Here is a 20,317-nt window from a genome sequence, read left to right as displayed (position 1 = left end):
GCATTTTCCCAGTTTTCTCCAATACGCAGAATGGTGCTGTAAACCTCTCTTCACCCACACGTGGTAGCTTCCCAAGAAAAAGTAACGCACACATCGTCCAGGTGTGTACCTCTTCAGCCTTGCAGCTGTTGCCAGGCGGCTCTTTGGAGTGCCTGTGCTGGCTTAAACTCTCATCACCGGGGCGGAGGGTTTCTGTTTCTGCGCAGCCTTGACAACAGGTGATGTTGGTAGACTTACATTTTTGCCGGTCTAATGAATGTGCTTTTCTCTGATGACTAGTATGGTTGAGCACCTCCATTGCCTGTTCACATCTTTGCCCATTTTTCTATTGTATTTATTAGTCTTTTTTTTTAAAAGATTTTATTTATTTGTTTGACAGAGAGAGATCACAAGTAGGCAGAGAGAGAGAGAGGAGGAAGCAGGCTCCCTGCGGAGCAGAGAGCCCATTGTGGGACTCGATCCCAGAACCCTGGGATCATGATCTGAGCCGAAGGCAGAGGCTTAACCCACTGAGTCACTCAGGCGCCTGCATTTTATAGTCTTTTTTATAGAGTTTTATATACTCTGAATATGAATTTTTTGTAAATATTGTCTCCTATTTTATGATATCTGTTTAAATGATTTTTTAAATGGGGAAATTTAAAAATTTTGATATGGCTAAAATTTCATTATTTTCCATATATAATTTGTTTCCATCTTGAAAAATACATTTCTGTTCCAAAGTCATAAAGACTTTCTAAATTTTCTTCTGAAAAAATTTTGAGTTTGTTTTTTGAATATGCTGTGAGGTAGCCAAAAGGAAGGATGCTTGTCCCGGGGCATTTATTAAAGAGTGCATTTTAATTTGTCATGTCTTTTCAGTCATATTGAAGTACCATATATGCTTGGGAATATTTCTAGTGTTTTTATTTTGTTTCATGTATGCATTTATTTATCTCTGCTCCATTTTCAAGCTGTCTAAATACTATTAATTTAGCAAGTGTCTTGATTTCTGGTAGGTGTGGTTCTTCCTCCTTTTTCTTTTTCAGAATAACCTTGGCTATTCTTAGGCCCTTACTCTTTTTTTTTTTTTTTTAAAGACTTTATTTAATTGAGAGAGAGTGAGTGAGTGAGAGAAATTGAGAGCGAGCCAGGGGAGAGGCAGAGAAGCAGATCCCCTGCTGAGCAGGGAGCTCAATGTGGGACTCGATCCCGGGACTCCAGGATCATGATCTGAACTGAAGACAGATGCTCAACCCACTGAGCCACCCAGCATCCTTAGGCCCTTACTCTTTATTATAGATTTTAAAACCAGTTTAAGCTTCATGAAAAATTGTAATGGGATTTGGTTAGAGACACACCCAATTTATAGATTAATTTGGGAAAAATTTGACATCTTTATGAATTGAGTATTTCTGTCAATGAATATGGTATATATTTTTTGTTGTTTATTGATGACTCTCATATTTTCAGTAATGTTTCCTAATAGTCTTCATAAAACTCATACACCTTTTTTCAAAAAAAGATTTATTCATTTTAGAAAGAAAAAATGTGCAAGAGCAGGGGAGGGTCAGAGGGAGAGGGAAAGAGAATCCCAAGCAGACCTCCTGCTGAGCACAGACCCTGATGAGGAAGCCTGATGCCAGGTCCCTGAGATCATGACCTGAGCTGGAACCAAGAATTGGCCATTTAACTGAGCCACCTTGGTGCCCCAAGCTCATACACCTTTTGCTAAATTTAACTTTAAATATCTTTATGTGTTTGTTGCTGTTGTGAATTTTCTAAAATTACATTTTCTGATTAGTAATTGCTAGCATATAGGAATGCTATTGAGTTTTTTGTTTTGTTTTTTTAGTCCCACAGTCTTACTTCTCTTATTTCTTCTATTAGCTTGTAGATTCTTGTAAGTTTTTTATGCAGACTCTTAACTGCAAATACTGGTTATTTTGTTTCTTTCAATCCCAATATTTCGTTTTTTTTTTCTTGGTCTTTTGTACTGGCTAGAACTTCTTCCTTGCCACAGTGACTAGAGCTGAGTGTTTCTGTCTTTCTGATTTTATTTTTAAAAAGTTTTAAGCCCTTTTTAAAAAGATTTATTCTTTTAAGGGAGAAAGCACGTGCACGTGTGAGTGCCGGGTGGGTGGGTGGTGGTGGTAGCAGGGTGGGGGAAGAGGCAGAGGGAGAGGGAGAGAGAATCTTAAGCAGACTCCCTGCTGAGCTGAATGCGGAGCCCAGTGTGGGGCTGGATCTCGGGACTCTGAGATCACGCCCTGAGCTGAAATCAAGAGTTGGATGTTTAACCAGCTGAGCCACCCAGGCGCTCCTGTCTTTCTGACTTTAAAGACAGTGATATTAGTGTTCCACTAGTGATTACTCTTGGTTTTTGTGGAAATGCTTTTTTCAAGTTAATGCAGTGCCCTTTCTATTCCTCGTTTACTAAGAGGATTTTTTTAAAAAATTGTGGATGGATATTAACATTTAAGGCCTTTTGTCTATCTGTTGAGATGATTATATGGTTTTAGACAATTGAGCTCCAAATATGATGAATTATTTTAATACATTTTCAAATATTGAACTGTCATTTATTTCATTCATGAGATAAGCCCTACTTTTATGAAATACCAACTACCTGCTGAATTGTATTTGGCAATATTTATTTGGATTTTTGCATCAATGTTCAAAAGTGAGATTGGTCTGTAATTTTCCTTTCTTGTACTCTTTTTGTCTGGTTTGAAAATCAAAATTATAGTGGTTTTAAAAAATGAGTTTTTCAGCTTTCTTTTCTGTTCTTTGGAACAGTTTATATAAGATTAGAATTATTATTCCTTGAAGGCTTCGTCAAATATGTGACATTCTTTTGGGAAATGTACTAGATATATTAATTAAAACATTACTGTTGTCTGGTAACTACTGTGGCAAGTGTTTCTGAGATACAGAATTTATATCCAAGTAGATGTACTCGCCTTAGATACACTCTTCTGATAATCTTCCTTAGATTACCCTCAGATGACTTTTTGGCATTAGGAAAATAATCTGTCTCTTCTGGATACTCTTATTTTTAAAGATTTTATTTATTTTTTGACAGAGAGAGACAGAGAGGGAACACAAGCAGGGGTAGTGGGAGAGGAAGAAGCAGGCTTCCCACCTAGTAGGAAGCCCATTGTGGGGCTTGATCCCAGGACCTTGGGATCACGACCTGAGCTAAAGGCAGAAGCTTAACGACTGAGCCACCCAGGCACCCCTCTTCTGGTTTCTCTTATACTGTACCCATGTAATTTTTTTTTTTACCTGCAGAACTTTTATATTTTTCTTTATTAAGTTTAATCTTATAAGTTTTGGTAACTTACAGGTAACTGAGGGGTTTTATTTTTTAATTTCTTTAAATGATTTGCAAACTATATTTTATTTGTCTTCCAATATGTTATTTTGAATAATTTGAAATAATTATAGATTCACACTCAGTGTAAACTATAGTGTGGAGAGGTCTTGTGTCCCCTTCTCTGTGTTTCATCATAGACTATATCTTATGTGATTACAACACAGCATTAAGTCCAGGAGCCGGACATGAGTGCAGTGTGTGTGGATTTCTGTTCATTTATCCCATTTGTAGATTCCTGTAATCATCCCTGCAGTCAAGCTACAGAGCTGTTACAACACCACAACATCTCTCCTGGGCTATCTCTTTATAATTATACTTAGCTCCCTTCCCCTCCACCATTCCTATCCTTTGGCATCTACTAATGTTTCTATCTCCATGATTTTGTTTTTTTGAGAATTTTTTTTAAAAGATTTTATTTATTTATTTAACAGACAGAGATCAGGCAGAGAGGCAGGCGGGGGGAGGGGGGAAGCAGGCTCCCCGCTGAGGAGAGAGCCTGATGCGGGGCTCAATTCCAGGACCCTGGGATCATGGCCTGAGCTGAAGGTAGAGGCTTAACCCATTGAGCCACCTAGATGCCCTTTTGAGAATGTTTTATAGCTGGAATCATACGGTATATGTCCTTTTGAGACTGGCTTTTTCACTGGGCATAATGCCCTTGAGATCCATCTATCTATCTATCTATCGATAGATTGTGTCTTTTCTTATCTGAGTAGTATTCCGGGGCATGGATATACCACAGTTTGTTTAAACATTCATCTACTGAGGGACATCTTGGTTATTTCTACTTTTTAGCTATTACAAATAAAGTTGCTCTGAAAATTGTGTGCAAAAAAAATTGTGTACAGGTTTTTGTGTGGACATGAATTTTCATTTCTCTAGATACATACTGTGTGGTGCAGTTGGTGCATTGTATGGCAAATTTATGTTTAGTATTATTAAGAAACTGCCAACGTTTTTCCCAGAGTGTCTGTATCATTTTTCATTTCCACCAGCTGTGTGTGAGAGAACCAGCTTCACCGCGTCCTTGCCAGCCTTCGGTTTTGTCACAATTTTTTATTTCAGCCGTTCTCATAAGTATGTGGTGGGATCTCATGGTCTTAATCTTCATTTCCCTAATGACCAGTGGTGATGAACGTTTTTCATGTACTTATTTTCTGAGTATCCTCTTCCACTAAATGTCTCTTCATGTCTTTTGCCCATTTTCTAATTGGATTGCTTATAATTTTACCGTGAGGTTTTGAGAGATCTCTGTATGTACCAGATATGAGTCCTTTGTTGGATATATGGTTTGCAAATAATTTCTCCCGTTGTGTAGTTTCTCTTTCCGTCTTCTTCCCAAGGTCTTCTGCAGAGCAAAAGGCTTAACCTTTGATACACCAGCTTTTGGATTCATTGGGTTTTCTCTGTTTTTCTATTTTAAATTTTACTGATTTTTGCTCTTACCCATGTACCTTTCCTTTTTCTTGTTTTGGATTTATTTTGCTCTTCTTTTTCTGGGTTCTTAAGGTGCAAACTTAGATAATTGATTTGAGACTTTTTCTCTTTTCTGTTGTAAGCATTTAGTATTTAAGTTTTCCCATTTAGCACTGCTTTTGCTGTGGCAATATCAAAATATCAAAAACATATTTTGATATTTTATATTTTCATTTCCATGTCTTTCATGTAGTTTTTGGTTTCCCTGAGATTTTCTCTTTGACTCATTTAGAACTATGTGGTTTAATTTCTAGTTGTTTGGGGAATTTTCTTGCTATGTTTTTGTTACTGATTTTTGAGTTTATTCCATTATAGTCAGAAACCATACTCTGTATGACTTAATTTTTAAAATTTTTTTTTAAAAAAGAATTTATTTGGTGCAGAGAGAGAGAGAGAAAACAGGCAGGGGGAATGGTAGGCAGGTGGAGAGGGAGAAGCAGACTCCCCATTGAGCAGGGAGCCTGACATGAGGCTTGATTCCAAGACTCTGGGGTCATGACCTGAACCTGAAGGCAGACACTCAAACAACTGAGCCACCCAGGCATCCCTGTATGACTTTAATTCTTGAAAAATTATTAAGGTTTCTTTTATGGTCCAGTATAAGGTTTATTTTGGTTTGACGGGCACTTGTAAACGTGTATATTCTGTTCTCATTGGGTGAAGTGTTCTTGTATATGTTGCTTAGTTCCTGTAGGTTGATGGTATTGTTGAGTTCTCCTGTCCTTGTTCTATCAGTTGTTCAGAGAGAGGTATTGAGGTCTATAACTATAATTGTGGGTTTGTCTGTTTATCCTGTCAGATTTTGTCTCATGTATTTTACATTTCTGTCTTTGTTAAGTGCACATTTAAGATTGCCATGTCTTTTTGATGGACTGACCCTTTATTTATTTATTTATTTTTTAAAATGGTTTTAATTTCTTTTTTTTTTTAATTTTTATTTTTTATTTTTTAATTTTATTTATTTGACAGAAATCACAACTAGGCAGAGAGGCAGGCAGAGAGAGAGGAGGAAGCAGGCTCCCTGCGGAGCAGAGAGCCCGATGCGGGGCTCGATCCCAGGACCCTGGGATCATGACCTGAGCTGAAGACAGAGGCTTTAACCCACTGAGCCACCCAGGCACCCCTGACCCTTTATTTTTTTTAATGTTCTCTATCTTCTCTTTCTTTGCTATAAAATTTACTTTTTCTGGTCACAGTATAGCCACTCAAGCTTTCTTTGATTAACATTTGTGTGGATATCTTTTTCTGTCCTTCTGCTTTTAACCTACATATATCTTTACATTCGAAGAGAGTTTTTTGTAGACAGCATAGAATGAAGTTGGGTTTTTTAAATATACTCTGCCAATATCTGTCTTTTAATTGATGTAGTTAGACCACTTGTATTTATTGTAATTATTGATTAGTCCTTTTTCTGTTTGTTCTGTTTTTTTGTTTCACCCAAGTTTGGGGATTATTTAAACATTTTTAGAATTTTATTTTGATCTATATATATATATATATTTTTTTTTTTTGAGTGCATCTCTTTGTGTAACTTTTTAAGTGGTTGGTGTAGCTATTATATCATCTATACCTAACTTTTCTTATTCTATTGATGGCAACACCTTACCAGTCGGAGTGCATGGTCTCTCTACCTTCCTGCATCTCTAGTATAACATACATTGAGAAGGACATCAGTGTTATAATTTTTGCTTTAACTGCCAAACATAATTCAGAAAAACTCAAGAGAAGAAGGAAAGTAATTATGCTTATTTTTGCTCTTTCCATTTTTCTTCCCTTCTGATGTTCCAAGATTCCTTTCATGATTTCCTCCCTGTGTAGAGAACTTTCTCGAGCCATTCTTTTAGAGTAGGTATGCTGGTGACAAAATCCTCTTAGGTTTTGTTTATCTAAGAAGGTCTTGATTTGCTCTGCTTTTTTGAGGGATATTTTTTCTGAATGTAGAATTCTGAGTGGACAGTTCTCTTAGCACTTGAAAAATATACCATTTCTTTCTGGGTGCCCTGATTTCTGATGAAAATTTGTTGGAGGCTTTCAGAATTTTTTCTTTGGTCTTCACTTTTTAGAATTTTGGCTGTAATATGTCTTGGCATGGATTTCTTTGGGTTTATTCTGTTTGGGGTTTGTTCAGTGTTGAATCTGTAGGCTTATTTCTTTTTTAGTCAAATTTGGCAGATTTTTAGCCATTATTTCTTTGAATACTTTTCCAGCCCCACCTCCTCTCTGCTCTCCTTCTGGGACTTGGAATGCAGGCATGTTAGTGCTTTTATTATATATCCTATGTGTCCCTGAAGCCCAGTTCATTTGCTTTGTAGTCTGTTTTCTTTGTTGTTCAGATTGGGTAATTGCTATTGTTGTATCTTCGAGATCAGTGATTCTTTCCTCTGTCCTTTTCTGCTGGATTCATCCACTGAGGTTTTTATTACAGGTATGGTGTTTCTTAGTTCCAAAATTCCATGCGGTTTTGTGTGTATTCTATCTTTGCTTTCACTTTGTGTTTCTTTGCTGAGACTTTCTTGTATCTTCCATTGTTTCAGGTGTGGTTGTAATTGCTCACTGAGGCATTGTAAATGGCTCCTAAAGTCTTGTTTAATAATTCTGTTATCCATGTCTTCTTGGTGTTGGCATCTGTTGGTTGTCTTTTCTCATTTCATTTGAGATGTTTCTGGTTCTTGCTATGGCGAGAGATTATTTTTATTGAAACCTGGACATTTTAGATACTATATTCTGAGATTCTGGATCTTGTTTAAATCTGATGTTTTGGCAGGTTACTTCTGATATTGCTCCAGCAAGGAAAGGGGGAGTGCCCCTTGTTAATGCCAGTTTGGGGTTGAAATTCAGTGTCTCCTCTTGGCCTTTGTTGACACTTGGTTGGGTGTTACTGCTCATTGAGAGTGGGAGTTCACCTTCATACTAGGTCTCAGCAGGTGATACCCTGGCTGGGAGGGACAGCACCTTGTTACTGCTGGTGATGATGGAAGTCCCGATTTTCTACTAGGCCGCCTCTGACGAAGCCCCAGCATTGGAAGCAGACATCTGCACCCTGGTGGTGGGGGCGGGTTTCCCATGCTGTTTGACTGGAGTCAAACAGGTATTGTTTAGAGGTTTCTTCTGTTTTTTTTTTTTACATTTTATTTATTTATTTGACAGAGAGAGAGATCACAAGTAGGCAGAGAGGCAGGCAGAGAGAGAGGAGGAAGCAGGCTCCCTGCAGAGCAGAGAGCCCGATGTGGGGCTCAGTCCCAGGACCCCGAGATCATGACCTGAGCCGAAGGCAGCGGCTTAATCCACTGAGCCATCCAGGCGCCCCGGTTTCTTCTGTTTTTGTTGTTGTTGTTTGTTTTGTTTTTTCATTATCTTTTCAGACTGCCCCTTTTATCTTCTTTGGCTGGAGATAGCAGGCTTTTTTTTGGAGATACCTTTTTTGTTTTGAGCTCATTGGTGTTTCTGGGTTGCCAGCTTCTCCAGCACCCAATCTGGGCCATAGGAGATGAAAAGAAGACCCAGAAACTCACTGGTGTGTTGTTCCTGGGCTCCTGCGGCCCCTGCCTGTCTGCCTGCTCTTCAGCTTTTGGCCCGTTTCTTTCGTCTGGAAGGTCCAGGGGTCCTGGCTGTCCTCAGTAAGAGCAACAGCAAATTCCAAGTTTAATTAGTTTTGTAGATAATACATTCATGTGCCATGGAAGTTAAATGGCATAAGGAGATACATGGTGAAACTTACTTCCACTCTTCCACACTTACTTCCCCTCTTAGAGGACAGCTGTCATTTCTGGTTTCTTACAAATCCTTCCTGAGGTATCCTGCACATACCAGCAAACACACGCGGCATCTATTTTCAAACCCCTGGTGGCATTTTGCCACGTCCACTCTTTTACACCTCGTGTTTTTGTTTTTCCAAGATTTTATTTATTTATTTGACAGAGATCACAAGTAGGCAGAGAGGGAAGCAGAGAGAGAGAGCGGGGAAAGCAGGCTCCCCGCGGTGCAGAGAGCCCGATGTGGGGCTCCATCCCAGGACCCCGAGATCATGACCTGAGCTGAAGGCAGAGGCTTTAACCCACTGAGCCACCCAGGCGCCCCTCTCAGACACATTTCTTTGTCATGTTCCTAAGGACTGTGGACCACATTTTAAAACTCTTCACAGGCACAGACAGAAGATTTGGACTGTGAGCTTTATACACCTTTAATCTGCGTCATGGATTTGGTTGCTTCTTGTTATAATAATGGTTAATAATAGTTAAAAGAAGTATACTTTATGGTTTAAAAATTCTTTTTTCTTATTTCTAATGGCCACAAAAAGATAGATCTACTATGATTTGGGGCCAGAGTATTTTGATTACCTTTTTGGGAGGGCTGAGATTTACTTCGTTTTCGTTAAGATTTTTGAGTGTGGGAATGTCACCTCAGTAAGGTTGGCATTTTTCCCCGTGCAAGGGGCTGATTTTTCTTTTGCGTAATGTTGCCCCCAAATTCTGGGTAAACTTGAATGATGCAGAATCTTTTTGCCCTTGTCTCTTCACAATTTTTTATTGTAACTTGGCAGTTTAATTCTAAATTCATGCATAATTAAGTCTGATCTTGCCCAGAGGGTAGACTCTGTCACTGTGGCACTGTGAGGACTGTGTGGTCTGCTGCAAGCCATCTTGCCAGGGGCCCTTCCTGTCCACGACGTGCATGTCAGGTGATCCGGTGGGAGTCTGTGTGTGTGTGGCGTGGGCCGTCTTCAGAGGTGGTTTGATTTGTTTCTACAGATCGTCTCAGCCAGTTAGGGCCCACCAGACCTTTCTGCCCTGTCATCAGCCTCAGGGCTCTGGACGTGCTCACCGCCTCCGACTTGGACACACTCTCTAGGCTCTGTCCCTGGAGTGTCCTTACCACACCTGCTTCTTCAGTCCCGCAGAAATCCTGTTGCTTGGATTTGTGCCACGTTTTGTAACTTGAAAGCTTTGAGTCTAAACGTGGCAGTGAGTTGGAGTGAGGAAAGGAGGTGGGCAGAGTGGTTTCTGTCCTGGACGTTTCCCTTTTCGCCTCTTCCCCTGTGACTGCAAGAGATGCCGTTCTGAAAAAGAGGATTCAGATTCACTTGTGTAGCTTTGTTGCCACTCTTCATTTGTAATCAGTTGGGGATTTCAGATAATCTGCTTTAAAAATAATTTTATATGTTTACTAATTTGCTTTGGAGTAAATTTGATGAAGATGAATTAATGGGAGCTCAGAGGGTGACCAAAGCTTAGGTCACCCTAATAATAATAAATTATTATTATAAAAATAATTTATTCATTTATTTGAAGATTTTATTTATTCATGAGAAACAGAGAGAGACAGAGAGAGAGGCAGAGGGAGAAGTAGCCTCCCCGAGGAGCAGGCAGGGAGTGATGCGGGACTCGATCCCAGGGCCGCGGAATTGTGACCTGAGCTAAAGGCAGACACTTAACCATCTGAGCCACCCAGGCGCCCGAGACTTAGGAGTTTAAATGGGAAATTGAATCTTTGGGAAGCTTCCACGTTTCATTAGATGTCAGATTTTGGAGTGAAGTCCTGTTTGATTATTTACTACTGCGTATACTCCCAAATACCAAGGTTAACCTCTTTTTAAAATAATAGATCATGAAGCCATTGATATTTTTTTTACATAAAATACCTATTTGATTATTGTACTTTTCATGATGGATTTAGTCAGCAATTTCCTTATTTTTCCTTTTAATGAAGTCAGTTGTTTTTCTATAATAAGATTAAAAATACATGTTTTAAATCTGATGCAGTTTTAGTAAGATGACTTGAGAGTGTATAGGTATTATTTTTTAGTTTTCTCTTTAGTATCATATTAGTAACTTTGTCTACTTCTATATTGTATTTTAAAATTTGGAACCTATTGATATATACTGTACTCCATGGGCATTTCATTTACTATCTCGAGGGATTTTTCCAGATGAAATGGAGAGATTTAGTGGGATGTAGTTTCTGTCTGATGAGCAGCAGATCAGTGACGTTCCTTGTGCCCTACTGGAAAGAATGCTGCTACAGAAAACTTGTTTCTGTATTTTAGGTACTCATCGATGGTGCCTTTTCGCGAACGCCTCAAAGCCCTAACATTGAAAATGTGCTTGTACATATATGGAGATTATAGTAGCCTTTCTCGGTCATTCAGATAAATGTGAATCGTGATGGAAATCTTCGTGCCTTTTTTTTTTTTCTTTTTTTTTTTTCTTTTTCAGGTATTGCCATCAGAGAGTCAGCAAAGGTAGTTGACCAAGCCCAAAGGAGGGTGTTGAGGGGAGTCGATGACCTGGACTTTTTCATAGGGGACGAGGCCATAGATAAGCCCACGTATGCCACGAAGGTGAGCTCCCGAGAGGAATTGCTGCTTTCAGTGTGTAGCCAAGAGCGGAGCAGTGGAATGAGTAACACAAAATGAGATTATCTGGAAATTGTACTTAGGAGTTAGGGGTCTATTTTTATTCTTATGTTTAAAAAGAAGGTTTTTTTTGTTCTTGAGTGGGGTATTTTTGATGTGGGAAACCAAGTGAATTCACAGAACTCTGGAAGGCAGAACTGCCAAAGCCTCGCTGGGTTACCGGGGGAGCGGGGTCAGCTGCTGCGCGGTTGATTGATTAGCCTGTCAGGAATGTGCAGTTACAGATTGATTGCTAAAAAAAAAAAGGACGAAAATCAAGTAGACATTTGTTCTAGGAAAAAAAAAATGCTCCAGACTGAATGGTACTGGGGCTCGTCTGCACTTTTCCGTCATTTGCCCATTGTTGAGATGGTTCTTCGTGCTTAGCCGTGGGTGCAGGGGCACGTGAACGCAGTGGGAGCCTCTGGGGGTGTGGGGGGTGCGTGTCGTTTCTGGGCCCGAGTCAGCACCAGGCCCGTGCAGGAGGCCGTACCCCCAGCCACCCGGTCTGCACTGGGCCAGCGTCCTGGGGCTTTTGGTCTCACTGCCGTGAACTGAAGCTGGGCGTGTTTCGGTTTCTCTTGCCACAGTGGCCGATAAGACACGGAATAATCGAAGACTGGGATCTTATGGAAAGGTTCATGGAACAAGTGATTTTTAAGTATCTTCGAGCTGAGCCTGAAGATCACTACTTTCTGATGGTGAGTCCCTGCCGCCAAGAGCGCTGCGTCCCTCAAAATTCCCAGTTATGTGGATTGTGGGTTGTTTTTTTTTTTCCCCAGATTACTTAGACTTTAAACTGAAGATACTCTTCTCTGGAGAGTTTTTAATTCTTGTTAAATCTGTATGAATCGGGATGCTTTTTGGGCAAGTAACAGGAGGCTCCACAAAAATGTCTCAAATCAAAGGGGCTCATTTTCTCTCGGAACAGGAAGGCCAGAGCTGGGCGGTTCCCGGGCTGCTCACCTCGGGTTCCAGCGTGGCCTCCTGTGCTGGTTCCCTGCTGGCCCCAGGGTGGCCGCCCACGCCCCCCCCCCCCCCTCCCGAGATAGAAGCGCTTTGTAAGAATGAAGAGTCCCTTTCCTGGGAGCCTTCCCAGCAGATGTGTCCCATCTGTCCCGCTCTCCAGCACGAGGGATGGAATTACCCTGATGGGTGTAGACTAATCTCATTTCTTCCCTGGGGCTGGGCAGGGACTATCTCTGATCACCCGCCCCAGGAAGGCGAGTACCTGAAGTACCAAATAGGCCTCCGTTGGTAAGGTAGGCGGAAGGAGGAATGCACTTGGGAAGGAAACCGACTATGTACGTCGATAGCCCCCTGAGGTAACTTGATGACTATGATTTTTCTTTATAGCAGAGGAAACTGAGTCAAAATATTATTTTGCCAGGGTTTAAATTTTTTTTTCTTTTTTTTTTAGCTTATTGTTTAAGTAATCTCTATACCCAACGTGGGGCTTGAACTCATGACCCCTGAGATCAAGCGTCTCCTGCTCTTCCGGCTGAGCCAGCCAGGTGCCCCGGGGCTTGAATCTCATTATAAAATAAAATTGAGCTGAGTTATGGGCCGTGATTATGGTATTTAATTGATCTTGTTCAGATAAAATAAAACATTACAAAGAAATGAGAAATGTCTCTTGGTTATGGAATCTTTTCTAGTTGTTCTACTCAACGTTATATGTTTCCTTCCCTGAAATGTTCTTTTTAAGTTAAAATTAATTACATGTTCACAACACTTGCTTTAGAGAGAGCAATTGCATGTAACATAAGCTGCATATTAAAACGTACATAATTTAGCTTTGGATTGTTTCCACCCAAGTATATTGTCAAATGGTCCCAGATCCAATTATATAATTCTTCCTAATGTTAAATATGGAGTGTTCTTTAGAATTATCTGACTTAAAGTGTGCTAACTCTAAGGCTAGTATGGTAGTTAGGGGAATCTATATATTTAATGTCTATTAAAGCAAGTCCTTGAAAATGCTCTGATCTTCCTTCTGGTCGTATCTTCTCAATCGGAACAGCCACGGATGGGTCCTGTGTTTTACAGGCCACTGTGAAGTTTCTATGCTGTGGATCTGCAGAAGCCAGGAGACTGACGGTGTGTGTCTGCACGGCTTTGCCTTGATAGCCAAAACAAGTTCCCACCTGCCACACTTGGCATTTTTCCTCCTCTAGCCCATCACGTAACTACCTGTTGGATAGGATTTTAGGAGCAGGCGCTGTGGCCAGCTGCTTCCTTCTTGTCTGTCCCAGCTTGCTGGGTCAGGAGTTCTCCCCTTCACTCTACATGCAGGAGACCCCCAGGACATCGCCACCCAGGAAGTTTCTCCTGAAAGAAATTTTTTTTTCAGTTTAACTGGCGTACATAGGCCGGTGAGGCAAAACCACTTGCCAGGAAGGAATCAGATGTGTTTGAATATGGAAAAGCTGAAGTCCTTTGGCCCAAAAGGAGTCTCTGTAATGACTGTTGAGAAAAAAATCAAGTTTATTAAAGATAAGACAATATTATGTTATGCACATTACGCTTTGAATTCTGCATGTCTGTTCATTGCAGGAGGGGCTTGAGGAAGTGGTGAGAATGGTAAATTTCTTTCAGGTTTATACCCTTAATCATCAGTTAATGGAACAGTTAAAGGGGAGTAAAGCAAGTATAGAGATTTGTGGCCAAGTCATAGAAGTTAATTGAAGACATTTACTGAACTGCTACATCAGTAAGAGCTCATTGGTGTTGGAGAGTCTCAAAGGCCTAAACCGTAGGTCCCTCGGGTGCTCACAGAATTGTTCCTTCTGACTGCTGTGAGCAGACGCCCAAACATGCGGGTGAGGAGACTCTGCCCAGCTCGTATTTTTCCAGAAGTTTCAGAGACTCCCGTCGTATTGGTCATGTGGATTGAGCAGACAGCAACCCGGAATTGTACTCTTTTCTTCAATACTGAGTTGCCCGGAGTTCAAAATAGAATCATGTATTTTAAGGAATGGCAGTGCTTTCGAGTAGAAATTGAATTATAACTTCCGAAGAGATTTGCAGATTTTTTGGCTACGAATCAAGCGAGAACAAGCGAGTAGCACGTGCTGTTCTAGAAGGCCTGAGGATGTGGCACTCCAGTGTCCAAGAGCAGGGCAGGTGGCCATCCCTGCTCCAGGGAGGGGGCAAGGGGAGAGAGAATCCCCCATCCTCTGCCTTTTTCTTCTGTTCTGGTCCCACGCACACCGGTGAGAGCAGATCTCTTTACTCAGTCTACTGAATGCTAATCTCCTCCAGAAGCAGCCTCACAACACACCCAGAAATCATGCATAACTCGCTCTCTGGGCATCCCTTAGACCAGTCAAGTTGACACGTAAAACTAACGATCGCACGTGGTATGTCCCGACTAGCGAATGATGTAGACTGTCTCCGTGCGGTCCCGTAGCCACCAGCCAGGGCAAGGGCAGAGCTGCACGTCCTCAGGTTCCCTCTGTTAGTTCCCACTGGCCACGTGCTTTCCAGATTCCGGAATATTGTCCTCTCCTCTCCCCCTCTCCTTCCTTGAGGATTTATATTTTTGAAAGGTTTCTTTATTGCTGTTATAGAGGCATATGGGAGTGGAGCAATATTAGGTACATGTGTTCATTTTGCTGTCTTTATCCAGAAATATGGATTGGTTTTTATGGTATTGATTAATTGTTCATTTCTGAATCACTACCAGATGATATTTTACCATTGTTATGGACAAAAATGTTTATGCTGCTTGCATTCCTGGGATATTTTAATCATATGCTTTAGTATTTAAAAAAATAAAAACTTGATACTTCACCTTCGGTCTTCTTATACATAATGGTTTGGGAAAGTTTTATTTAAATCAATGTGTGTTCGCTTTGGCAGCACAGACAGTAATTGTGGGAATGATACAGAGAAGATTAGCATGGCCCCTGTAGAAGGATGACATGCAAATTTGTGGAGTGTTCCATATTTAGAAAAAAAAAAATTGATCTCCTAAAGGAACAGCTACTGGTAGGAAGCGTAGAAGAAATGGATGATTGAGGAAGAAATGGATTTTTGATTATGTTGCTCAGAAACTTTGAAGATATTGCCCTTAATAATGCCGAATTTGATTCAGGAATCAGGAGAACCTAATTATACTATAAACGTTCCCTTAAGTGGAAATATATAGATTTTAGTGTAACTTCTTCACAGGTGGTGAATTGTTTGGCAGCAAGTAATAAAAGTGTATAAAACAGTCAATTAAACAAGTTAGGGGTTTTATTTTTCTTCGATAGAAATAGTAGGGAGGCCAGTGCTGTTAATGATAGTTCTCTGGTGTCATTGGAGATCTCTGGGCTCTAGTATCTTTAGCGTATGGCTTCTACTCTAAGAGTGCCTCATGATCACAAGCTGGCTGCTGTAACTCCAGTTGTCACATCTGCATTCCAGGAGAGAAGAGAAGTCTACTCTGCAAGTTCTAACCTTATAAGGAGCTTTCCTAGGAGCCATAATCTATCAGCTTTTGCTTCTTATTGGCCTGAACTTACTCACTTGGTCATCTCCGTCCACAAGGAAGTGTGGGAAATGCTTTTCCTCGGGGCTCGCTCCCACCTCCTGTGAGTGATGGGTGCTCTGTCAGTATGGCAGAAGGGAGAGTGGATACTGCATATGATGTGACCGCAGGTGTGAGGACAGTGGCAAAACAAGAATTGAGCTGTTTGCAGAACCCTGGCTGAATCCTAGCTGTGTGGAGAGTGCCGTGGGCTCTGGGGAGCCCGTAGGCGAGGGAAGGGCCCAGTCGGGGTGTGCTGCTGCTCCTGTGCTATGGCTCTCCTGCTCCTGTTGAGTCTCTCCTGGTGTGGACTCAGGAGACAGGGTGTTGTCTTTGGCGTTTCTGTGGCCCTTCACCCACATGCTGTGACCCAGGGCGAAGCCCCTCTGGGGAAGGTTTTCTTCCCGTTCCAGAACTGTGAGTATGACAGAACATTCGGAGACTGTCTCTGGGACTCTGCTCAGTCCTGTCACAGTAAGCGGACTGATTAACATCTGTCTTCTCATGTGTTTTGGTGACGCACACTGAGTACCGTGTCCCTGGCCGTTCTCGCATGGTTTCTGTCGCTCCTGTCCTAACGGCCCTGCACTCAGCTGTCCAGTGGACGCTTCCTGTCTGTTGAGCTATTCTGGTCTCTTTAGATGTTTACTGTGTTTCCAGTCGCTTGATTTTATTAGAAACAGAACAGTCTGTACATACAGTTTCTTTCTACATTTAGAGCATTTTTCCTCTAAAAAGAACTTACCAGTGTTTGATATCGGGGTCCAGAAGTGTTAATATCAAGTCTTGGGGTGCCTGGGTGGCTCATTCGGTTGGGCGTCTGCTTTCAGCTCAGATCATGATCCCGGGGTCCTGGGATCAAGCCCCGTGTCGGGCTCCCTGCTCAGTGGGGAGTTTGCTTCTTCCTCTCCCTCTGTGTTCTCTCTCTGTCAGATAAACAAATAAAATCTTAAAAAAAAAAAGCAAACCACCGCACTCGTCTTTAGCTTACTGTCTCAGGCTCGTCCGCAGCATAGAGAGGCCACTCTGTCTGTATTCCTGTCAGAACTGGTTGATACCTTTTTTGATTATTAGATGAAGTAAAAATTCAACTTGTTTTTAATTTGCATTTTTTTGAGAACTTGGACCGTACACATTTTCTCACATGTGTACTGGCTGTATTTCCTCCCGTGAATTGCTGGTTCGCGTGCTCTGCTCTTGTGTATTTTAGTGTTTTGTTGCTCCTCTTTTTGCTACGATCTCCCATATTTTTTGTGGTAAAATGTACACACCATCGTAGCTATTTTTGAATGTACGATTTGGGGGCGCGAAGTACATTCACCCTGTTTTGCAGCCTTCAGCACCGTCATGTCCAGAACTTTTCATCTTCCCAAACTGAAACGCTGTCCCCATTAAACACGCGTCCCTGTGCCCTCCCCCAGCCCTGGCGCCCACCCTTTTACTTCCTGTGTCTGTGAATCTGACCACTGCAGGGCCCTCATGCACGGGGCTTCACACGGGATTTGTCCTTCTGTGACTGGCGATTATCTCTGAGCACGACGTCCGGGGTCATCCACGCTGTAGCAGGCGTCAGGACGTCCTTCCTTTTTCGGACTGAGTGAGACCCCGTTGTACGCACGTCCCGTGTTGTGTTTGTTCTGTGAGCTCTTGCGTGGACCAGGAAGCTTTGTCAGCCCCAGAGTGTGTTTTTCTCAGTTGATTTTTTTCCTTTTGTAGGCTGTGTTTTTTGAGCATCTATAACTTTAAATTTTCATGCAGTAAATCTATTTCCCTTTGATGTTTAGACCCCGTCTTCATCCATCTGGGGTTATTTGGAACGTGATTTGACACTGAACTTGAACCCAGGGAAGATCTGGGGAGCCAGGGTTAATCTACTCCCTGCTCCCTGCTGGCGGTGTCTTCCTGGAGGCTCACCTTTTGCTGCAGGTCACGTAGGGAACTCCTTTCGCGTAGGCAGGAAACACCCCCCGATCCGTGTGACCTATGCCCGTGCCCTTCAGACCTTCTCAACCTTTCTCTCTTGATGCTGTTCCCTTTCTATGCAGTTTAAATGTCCCCCCCCCCCTTTTTAAAAATAAACTTACTATTGAAGCGCTTGGATTCCTGTTCAAGGTGAGAAAACAGTGTAATCTTTTAGTTAATGTATGTTATTTCTGCTGGTCTGAATAGCATGTATGGATAATTATAGCTGAATTTCTTGACTACGTGCCCTGTGCCCAGGCTCCCCGCCTCCCAAGTATTTACTTGTATTAACTCCTTTATCTCGTTCCACCGACAACCTTGAAGTGGGTAGGTAGTTCCTAGGCCCATTCTTCAGACTGATGGGAGGTTCCTGAAGAGAGAGGCCCTGTAGCCGATCGGCTGGACTCTGCAGCCGCTGATCCTGTGCGGTAAAGAAAAGAAATCTGTCACAGTAAACACTACCATTTGCAGGGTGAAGTGTGTGCTGGGCACTTCACGGGTCTAACAGTCTGGTGGGGGGGCACGTTAACATAAGTCAGATGTTGTTGAGTGATTTTTTGGGTCCCTAATTCCAAACTGCTTTTGTGTATGACTTCATTATTTCTCTCCTGTGTTTTTTTTTTTTTTTTCTCTCTCCTGTGTTTTAAGATTGCCTTCTCTGTCCCATCCAGGGAATATATTGCTTCTAATTATGGTGATAAAACTTTCTTGTGACACTACGTTTGAGCTTTGTTCACTTGCAGTGCCGGAGTCGAAACCGAAGGGGCAGTTGGCGGGTCGCTCGGCTGGTTTGTTTGACGAGGTGACAGGCACGCAGCGCAGAAGTCAGAAGGTGCTGGAAGTCCGTTGCCTTCTCTGCCCTGGTCCCCAGACCCTCCTCCAAGAGGAAACCGCCTTCCTCCGTTCTTAACCAGCTCGTTGTTTCTCTTTGCAGAGGGGATTGTGAGCAGGCAGATGGATTGTGTGTAAACTCCTGTTTTAATACGAGCAGTAACCAAGTATACATCTTGTACACCTTGTTTTCTTTTTATTTAAGAAAATAAAAATGTGGTGACAGGCGTGTGATGTGAAACTCACCCTCCCAGTGGTTTGTGAATGTCTCGTTTGCTCGTGTTCCTGGTTCACGGCGCTGCGAGGTGGGGCTCCTGTCCTGTCCTTGTCCGTGTTTGCCCATGGAGCAGCTCCCCGTCTCTCCCCACACTTCGTATTCTAGAAGGTTTTCATTACAAATCACGGACCCTGAAGATCCGTTGAGCGTGTGTAAGACTCGGAGATGCCTCTCCCTTTCCTGGGGCAGCTTCTCCCGGCTTGTGTCCCAGCCGCTCAGAGCTCGCTCGCTCCTCCTGATGGCCGCGGTGTGTTCGGGTCTGTGGACACAGCGTGACTTCTGTCCTCGCCGCCTTCATGACGGCGACGGCGCGGGGCTTTCTCGTCCCCTCACACGAGTGCTGCTGACGTTCGCCCTCTCTGGAGCATCTTGGTTTGGTGGCTCTCCGGCCTGCGGGCTGTCACTGGATGTCGTCTCCCGGTCCTGCAGACAGACTTTTCTTTTCAGTAGGTGCGTTTCTCACTTGGGTTTGCGGAAGCTTTTAGTAAAAATAACTCACTTCCATGGAGCCCGTTCCGCGTGCCAGGCGCCGCCGTGGGTTGACTCACAGCCCGTCCATGTCCCACCTCTATGTCCCGCAGAGACGGGGTCGCTGTCCAGACAGTGAGAGCGAAGGCTGGGGTCTTGCCCCGCGGTGAGGACTTCAGAACCCCCTGCGACCTCCGCCGGTCACTGCTGCCACGAGACCAGCGTGTTTGCTGTTTGATGAGCTCTTTGACAATAGGTTCAGCTTTCTCTGTTTAGTGTTTCTTATTTATGTGTTAATTTTTCTTAAAACTCTGGCTTGGTGGGGCGCCTGGGTGGCTCAGTTGGTTAAGCGTCTGCCTTCGGCCCAGGTCATGATCCCCGGGCCCTGGAACGGAGCCCGGCAGGGAGCCTGCTGCTCCCCCTTCTCCCTACTCGTGGTGTCTCTTGCTACCTCTGTCACTGTCTCTGTCTGTCTCTCTCGAGTAAGGAAATAAAACGTTAACAAAAAAAAGGAACTCAGCTTGGTTTTCTCTTTGCTTTGTAGCGAGTGTGTATTCTTCCTAATAATTTGGTATTTCTAAAACACGTTTTAGTGTAACTATACATATATAGTATTTCCGTACAACTCTAGCTGTATATATTTACCTGGTATTTGTTTAGGGGTGAATAACTGGTTAGTGAGCACGTTGGTACATTTCCACGTTTTCTTACCTCCTCTTCCGTTCTCCCTCCCGCTCTGGATGGGTTGTTACCGACCGCGTTCCGCCTTCGACATTTAAAACATTGTGTGTGCCAATGCCTCCGGTGCCTGATCAGTGTAAACCAGTGTGTTTGATCCCATGACAGGAGATACCACTGTCTTTGTATTCTCTCAGCTTGACACTATTTCCGCTGTTTTTTTTTTTTTTATTAAGATTATTTATTTATTTATTTGACAGACAGAGATCACAAGTAGGCAGAGGCAGGCAGAGAGAGAGAGGAAGCAGGCTCCCCGCCGAGCAGAGAGCCCGATGCGGGGCTCGATCCCAGGACCCTGAG

General features: G+C 42.6%; 1 protein-coding gene and 1 non-coding gene across 4 annotated transcripts in view; both read left to right on the top strand.

Moving 5' to 3' along the window:
• ACTR3B (actin related protein 3B) overlaps positions 1-20,317 on the top strand; it is a 73,609-nt gene that overhangs the window by 21,938 nt on the left and 31,354 nt on the right. For 2 of the 3 annotated variants that reach the window (XM_046020665.1, XM_046020668.1), the window contains 2 exons: positions 11,047-11,171; positions 11,816-11,926. In XM_046020665.1, the coding sequence (XP_045876621.1) occupies positions 11,047-11,171; positions 11,816-11,926 (236 nt within the window). Of the gene's footprint in view, positions 1-12; positions 102-11,046; positions 11,172-11,815; positions 11,927-20,317 lie in introns of all 3 variants that reach the window. The other variant, XM_046020666.1, reaches the window with a different exon arrangement.
• LOC123952373 lies at positions 15,074-15,181 on the top strand. Its single transcript, XR_006820625.1, has one exon. It is a non-coding gene; the product is annotated as a U6 spliceosomal RNA (small nuclear RNA).

Source organism: Meles meles, chromosome 10, assembly GCF_922984935.1.
Source record: "Meles meles chromosome 10, mMelMel3.1 paternal haplotype, whole genome shotgun sequence".
NCBI lineage: Eukaryota > Metazoa > Chordata > Mammalia > Carnivora > Mustelidae > Meles > Meles meles.
This window is presented reverse-complemented; position numbering and strand designations above follow the sequence as displayed.